Source organism: Schistocerca americana, chromosome 7 (genome assembly GCF_021461395.2).
Source record: "Schistocerca americana isolate TAMUIC-IGC-003095 chromosome 7, iqSchAmer2.1, whole genome shotgun sequence".
Lineage (NCBI taxonomy): Eukaryota > Metazoa > Arthropoda > Insecta > Orthoptera > Acrididae > Schistocerca > Schistocerca americana.
In genome coordinates, this window is record NC_060125.1 from 69,874,333 (window position 1) to 69,881,721 (window position 7,389).

A 7,389-nucleotide genomic window follows, 5' to 3' on the forward strand; every position below is an offset into this window, starting at 1 on the left:
TTCTCCCTGCTTTCAAATAAGGCGGACTTTTTCTGTAAGAACGCAAAATAAACGAGTTTTCAGAATGAGATTTTCACTCTGCAGCGGAGTGTGCGCTCACATGAAACTTCATGGCAGATTAAAACTGTGTGCCCGACCGAGACTCGAACTCGGGACCTTTGCCTTTCGCGGGCAAGCGCTTTATCATCTTTTTTTTCTGTTTCACTTACGTTTATTATTTTCACATTTCCTTGAATAATAAAGAAGACGCCCAACACATAGAATGTGCACAACAAAATAAACTTCTCTGAATTATAGCTACATTATTTCAGTAGCAAATGGAATGAAACAACAAATGCTTCTGAATTAAGGAACTCAGATATTGTGTCTTCCTACACAGCCAAAAATTCACAGATATACAAGACTGAAGAACTATTACAAAATAAATAGTGAAAGCAAGTCATGCATATATATCTAACTGTCATGTCTATGACTGCACAGGGAGAAATTCACAGATCGTCCAATACTGATAAGTGTAAAATGGGTGTAGATTCTGCAATACAACACCATTAATTCCATCGTCTGTGACAATTCTTCGCTGAACCAAAACTATTCTCACGCCCCCGGCTGTAGCCCCACTTGTTGTTGCCTCCTTCCCATCCTACAAACTGTGCCATCTCAGCTAATTTAGGGTTGATTTCTTGATTCGCTTCTTTAAGAACCGATATCAAGTCACGAGCTTGACGACTATCTTTAGCTGTGAAAAACGCATACGACGTTCCCGTTGACTGACTGCGACCAGTTCGTCCAATTCTGTGTATATAGTCTTCTGATGAGTTAGGAAAGTCATAGTTGATTACAAATTTTATCCCATCAACATCTAGACCACGTGCAGCAACATCAGTAGCAACAAGGATACATGCTCTTCCATTGCGGAAATCTTTTAAAATGTAGTCTCTTTCTTGTTGTGACTTATCCCCATGCATGCAAACAGCTTCAGACCCATATTTTCTTATATTGTATGCTATGTTTTCTGCTTTCTTTTTTGTTGACACGAATATTATGGTTTTGTTCTCACTTTCATTAGAAATTTCTTGTAAGATACGGCACAACTTATATTCTTTCTCATGTTCTTGACAAACATCCACAATCTGTTCAATATTATGATTTGCACAAAGTTCAAGAGATCCTACACTGATCTGAATGTAGTCTTTCAGGAAATCTTCTGCCATTTTTCGCACCTCTTTAGGCCACGCTGCTGACCACATGAGGGTCTGGCGATCAGGCCTGATTTGCTGAACAATTTTGTGAATCTGTGGCTCAAATCCCATATCCAGCATTCTATTTGCCTCATCAAGAACAAGGTATGTGCAACGTCTGAGGTTTGTAGTCCTACGTTCGAGGAAGTCAATCAAACGACCAGGGGTCACAATTGCAATTTCAACACCACGTTGAAGAGCACGTTCCTGTGGATGTTTTGGAGCACCGCCAAAAATGCAAGCATTCCTTATGAAAGCACTGCCACCAAAATTTGATGCAACAGTTTGAATCTGTTGGGCAAGTTCTCTGGTTGGTGCTAAAATAAGAGCAATGGGACAATCTCCACGTGCTAGTTGTTCTTGATTACTTATGTGTATAACAGCTGGAAGGATGTATGCCAACGTCTTTCCTGAACCAGTTCTTGCAATTCCTACCATGTTCTTCCCACTCATTGCGACTGGCCATCCTTGAGCTTGAATAGCTGTAGGTTCAGAGAAATTCTGCATCCTAATACTTTCCATCACATAATCAGGAAAATTTGACTCCTCGAAATATTGAATGGGATTTGGGACATCAAGACCCTTCACTGTTATTTCCTTTGATCGTCTATAATCATCCACTTCAAACTTATTCCTGTTTGCCACATTAGGGTGTGGGACATAAAAATCTTTTGCTATTGGGGAAAGCATACTCATATCCCAGGCTGGTTTCCTTAGTACACCACCAAGTTGGTCATCTCTTCCCCGGAAGTTTTTGCCCCCCCCCCCCCCCTGCGATCTTCAAACTTGTTCTCCCCTCAATAGCCACCCCCGTTTCTTTGGAAAGACATATTCGCGGCAATTACTTTTCTTTGGTGAAACTTGTAGACGTTGGTTCCAATGCTTACAACATGTGGTGTAATTGAGGTAAGCCGGTGACCATTAACTGTTATCCCAGGTAAGTTTACCTTTGCCATCTGAGCTACCGAAGCACGACCACGCCCGGTACTCACAGCTTTACTTCTCCCAGTATCTCGTCTCCTGCCTTCCAAACTTTACAGAAGCTCTTCTGCGAACCTGCAGAACTAGCACTCCTGAAAGAAAGAATATTGCGGAGACATGGCTTAGCCACAGCTTGGGGGATGTTTCCAGAATGAGATTTTTACTCTGCAGCGGAGTGTGTGCTGATATGAAACTTCTGTAAAGTTTGGAAGGTAGGAGACGAGATACTGGCAGAAGTAAAGCTGTGAGTACCGGGCGTGAGTCGTGCTTCGGTAGCTCAGATGGTTGCCGCCACGGTAGCTCAGCGTGTTCGGTCAGAGAGCTGGTTGGCCTCTGTAATAAAAAACTGAGTGGAAGGATCAACAAACGAACTTGACCGCATGTCATGTGACGTCCGCAACGACCAAACACAACGATCAACAACGAACAAAATCCAAAAAAAAAAAAAAGATGGTAGAGCACTTGCCCGCGAAAGGCAAAGGTCCCGAGTTCGAGTCTCGGTCGGGCACACATCTGCCATGAAGTTTCATAAACGAGTTTTGCTATTCAGGATTTAAAAACTTTGAGTTTCCAATCTTACTCTGGAGCCTTTTTAACACATCAACACAATTTTTTCAGTCCAAAACATACAGGCTTATTCACAACCATATCAATATCATTCTACGTGCCCTACGCACGTTTTACGATCATATTTCACGGTATTGACGCAATACTGGGTGTTTCACGCGTGAATATAGGGGGGACTTCGGTTATCCGAAATTTTCGTTATCCGAACCGGCCGCCGTCCCGACAATTTCGGATAAACGGGAGTGTACTGCATATTAATTCGATAATACATCGGATTTTATTATTATGGTCATCTCTCCCTGTGTAGGTGGGGGATTGAAATTTCGTTAAGAGATATCGCTGCAACTAAAAACGCCTGATTACTGCCCTCGGTTTCATGAGCCAGGTGGCACGTCATTGATATCAAACTGATAGGCTGATTAATTAAATTGATCATGAAATTCACTTTGCATCAAGAGTGATTTATTTCAGCTGTCGGATTGTGCTTGCCAGGTAACTCAAATGGGAATCCCTGGAGAGAAGGCGATGTTCTTTTCGAGGAACACTATTGAGAATCGACATTTGAAGTGACTGCAGGAGGATTCTACCGCTGCCAACATACATTTCGCGTAATGACCACGAAGATAAGACAACAGAAATTAGTGCTTATAAGGGGACATTTAGGCAGTCTCTTTCATTCGCTCTATCTGTTAGTGCAATAGAAAATGGAATGACTAATAGTGGTACAGTGTACCCTCCGCCACACACTCTACAGTAGCTTGTGAAGTAATCATATAGATGCAAATGTAATTTTAGTCTACCTATTAAGATGTGAGTCCATCCGTTTATAGGCACAAACATCTCATGGAAGAATGTTTTATCTTATTTATCGAGAAAAAAAAGGTGGAACTTCTGCTGATGATTGTCTCTCGGTAAAAATCTTCATATCGGCTCCCAGTTTTGTCAGCGCAGTCACTCCGCTAGACGAATGTAAGAGGTTGTAATACGTTTGCCTTAAAAGAAGTGGTATAGAACTCAACTCCCTTTTCGTCAGAGTATTACTTACCTACCGTACTGCCACGACTCTTCCAGTCTTCGACATATAGCATTTAAATTCATATCATTTCCATTAGTAAGAGATGTCCCCAACCAAGTCACAGAACCCTGCTAATGAGCTGTGTGCGGCTCGCGCTAATGCCGTTCATAGCTTGGCATCTTGTAATAGCGATGGTGGCGTCTCGTTTTCTTAGTGTGTTCACTGGCGCGAGTGCCTTTGCTCGCCTTGTCTGTCCGTGAGTGGCAGCAGCAGCGCTTATCGATAGCACGTACTGTGGTACCATCTTTGGATCGGCCTCTAGTATTTCCGGGTCGTCGTGTGTCGAGGAGGGTTGTGTTGGGACGGAGCAGCAGTGGGGTCCGGACAACCAGTGCTCGCCCGACCGCTGGCGACACACATGCACTGTCCGACAGAGGAATGTGGTCGCGAGAGTGCACGACCACGTCAAGGACCGGATTCAGCGACTTGGGCCGTGGTATTTCGAGTAGTGTAACTTTCGCCTACGTGTGTGTGTCCGCCCACCGAAGTACCCTCATGGCAAAAGTTGTCAGTCGTTGGTTTATACTGTGATATTTCCAGTGCCGTACTTTAGCGGGGACGACCGTCGGTTGATCGTTTATTCGGTCGTCACAGCGGACGACGTTGCAGTTGGTTCTCCGACCGCTTCTGGCTTCTCTGTGTTTGTGCCGACTTACAATTCGTACGTGTTGTTTCACAGTGACTGGTTGTAGTATTGATTGAGACATTGTGGAATTGTCTTCACGGATCCGTGTGTATCTTGTGAGGGTTTTAATGTCCAGTTATTTAAATGCCGCCAGCGTTATGGTGTCGGCAGTTTGGTTTGGACGGAGTAGCGAGGAGGTCTGAAGTGCAAGGGTAGGCCGGGACCGCTGGCGGCATGCAGGCACTGTCGGACCAAGGGGCTGTAGCCGAGGATCGAACCCAGGACGTTTGAACGGATTGGTTAGTCGGTCGGTCGGCGCTTAAGCTGCTCCTAGTTTGAGTTGCCATCCTGTTACGTGACTACAACTCTTGGCTGCCTGTCTCACCGCTTACACAGCGGTAGTCACCTTCCTCAGATCGATCCAGGGAGCACTGTCTGTGGATATCTCTGTCTTATTTGGACAAGTTGTCATAATTGCTTAAAATTTACCCTAATGTATTAGCATGTTAATGCGTTACCCACTTGTAATTCCGGCCTTCAGCCGTTAATTGTTTGTAACATTGCTTGTGGCCTTCAGCCGACAAATAATTTTCTGTTCTGTTTTAGTGAAACCTTCAGCCGTCACTACAGCTGGTTTCAAGTTATTAAAATTATTAGAAAGGGTTTTAGTATTTTAAGGTGTAATTGTCCACCTTATTTGTAATTCAGGCCTTTCAGCCCATGTGTATTGCGAAATTGCTTGTGGCCTTCAGCCCACGAATAATTTTCAACCCTCTTAATCAGGCCTTCAGCCGTTGATTGCGTGTAACATTGTTTGCGGCCATCAGCCGTCCAGTAACTTGCATATTTTTCTTAATAAGGTCTTCAGCCATTACTGTAGCTTGTTACCGTTTTGACTGATAAGAAGAAATTAGCTTAGTATTTGTTAATGTGAAACTGCCTTCCTCACTTGTAATTCAGGCCTTCAGCCGTTGTGTGTTCAGAAATTGGTGCTGTCCTTCAGCCGTTAATTGTTTGCTACATTACTTGTGGTTTTCAGCCGACAAATAGTTTCAATTCTGTCTTGATAAGGTCTTCATCCTTCACTATAACTTGCTACAGTTATTAAGATTGTTAAAAGGATTTTTGGTATTTTTAATGTGTAATTGTCCACCTTACTGGTAATTCAGGCCTTCAGCCGTCGTGTATTTTTGAAATTGCTTCTGGCCTTCAGCCGACAAATAATTTTGTACCTTCTTAATCATGCCTTCAGCTGTTGATTGTGTGTAATATTGCTTGTGGCCTTCAGCTGACAATAGCTTGCAATTCTTCTAATAAGGCTTTCAACAGCCAGTGTAGTAAAATATTTTAAAAATGACAGTTGGGAGTTTTGTTTCTTTTTTTTTTAAAAAAATTAAGTTTATGTGTATTCTGTGCAGCCAATGGTAATTGATTAGGCCCAGTTTACACCTTTCTTGCTTTCCCTAAGTCCCACATTTCAGCTAATTCTCTCGAAATCCCATTACGTTCCGACTGCACTGTTCCATTTGTTAGAAGGCTGACAGGTAGAGAGCTATCACAATGTGAAAAATAGCACATTAACGTACAGGAGGAAATGCACAACCTTGCAGAGTATACATGGACTGTACAAAGAAATTCACAAGCATGACACCAACAATTTTTCGATATCGAATGATGGTCTATAAATATCACTCTGCTCATGTCCTAGTCACCTTTATCAAGATCCTATGATTATCGCGCTAGAAAGAAAACAGTGTGGTCATGTCCGAGTCTTCGTTGACACCACAATCTCTCTCTCCTCAATATTTTTGGAGCATCCAATGGAGTAAAACTGGAAACTATAAAAACTTCGCTAACATCACCAGGTAGAAAACTCAATAAGATTTTACCACATCTCTCTCTTCCGATATATACAGAAACCAGTACGTGTATGTTAGAAGTATTGACCCTGGCTGTTAAGACAATTGTCCCACTGTGACACAAGGTGGTGAATGGCTGGTCTAATAAAATTCCTGGGACTGCGATGTTAGTCAGTTCCGCACGTGCAGCTAGACGTCGTCGTCTGAGGTGAATCGTTATCCCCTCAATGTCTATTTAAGGGGACCAAAAATGGTGTAGTCACAGGGAGAGAGGTCCGGATTGTATTAAAAGTGGCCGAGAACCTTCCATTTGAACTTCTGCAGGAGTGCCGTGACGGTGTTGGCCATATGAGGCTTTTCACTGTCGGGGAGCAGAATGGCCCCATTGGTGAGAGTGCCTGGTCTTTTTGAGTTGATCGCTTGGTGAAAGGTGGTCAAGGTTTGCATGTAACACTAGGCATTCACTGTTGTCCAGTGAGCAGGAAGTGAATCAGAAGGGTGCCGTCTTGGTCAAAGAAGAACGTCAGCTTAACCTTTCCTGCACGCTTGCTGATGGCCTTGGCTCACTTTGGTGTTAGTGACCCTGAATACTTCCACTGACTCTGGTTCGAACATATGACACCACAGCTCATCTCCAGCTGCCACTCGTGCCAGCTCCCTCCTGAGCATAGTGTTGCAGATGAGCAAGACAGTGCGCCATTCGACATGCAACCACTGGGCACACACTTTGCGCATGTGCATTCATTCTTTCATGATAGTATGAACACTTCCGCTGCTCAGTCCCATCATGGCAGCTATGGCTTTCACTGTCACTCGGCGGTCCTGGGTAATGAGTGCATCCACCAGCTGGACGATGTCATCAGTAATGCAGTGTGGTGTTCCAGACCGTGCATCATTGGCTAACGACACCCGTCCTTCCCCGAAGTGCTTGTGCCATGCCTTGACCCTTGCAAGGGACACGCAGTGTTCGTCGTACACTTGTGACATTCGCCGATGAATGCCCATTCCTCCTACTGCTTCTTCCTTTTTGTTCTTCTGTTGACA

General features: G+C 43.8%; 1 protein-coding gene across 1 annotated transcript; it reads right to left on the reverse strand.

Moving 5' to 3' along the window:
• Positions 1 to 236: 236 nt before the first annotated feature.
• LOC124622708 (ATP-dependent RNA helicase p62-like) lies at positions 237 to 7,014 on the reverse strand. Its single transcript, XM_047148498.1, has 2 exons — positions 6,913 to 7,014; positions 237 to 2,009 (listed from the first exon to the last, which is right to left on the reverse strand). Exons 1-2 carry the CDS (start codon positions 7,012 to 7,014, stop codon positions 549 to 551), a joined length of 1,563 nt encoding a protein of 520 aa, XP_047004454.1. The 3' UTR covers positions 237 to 548.
• Between the last annotated feature and the right edge of the window lie 375 nt (positions 7,015 to 7,389).

Bases quoted from the DNA above. Each gene is read 5' to 3' on its own strand.
- LOC124622708 (XM_047148498.1), bottom strand. From the start codon at position 7,014: ATGCTCAGGAGGGAGCTGGCACGAGTGGCAGCTGGAGATGAGCTGTGG. The intron at 2,010-6,912 runs GTGAGCCAAGGC...TGAAGATCGCAG, and splicing joins TCAGGGTCACTAACACCAAA to GGGGGGGGGGGGGGCAAAAA.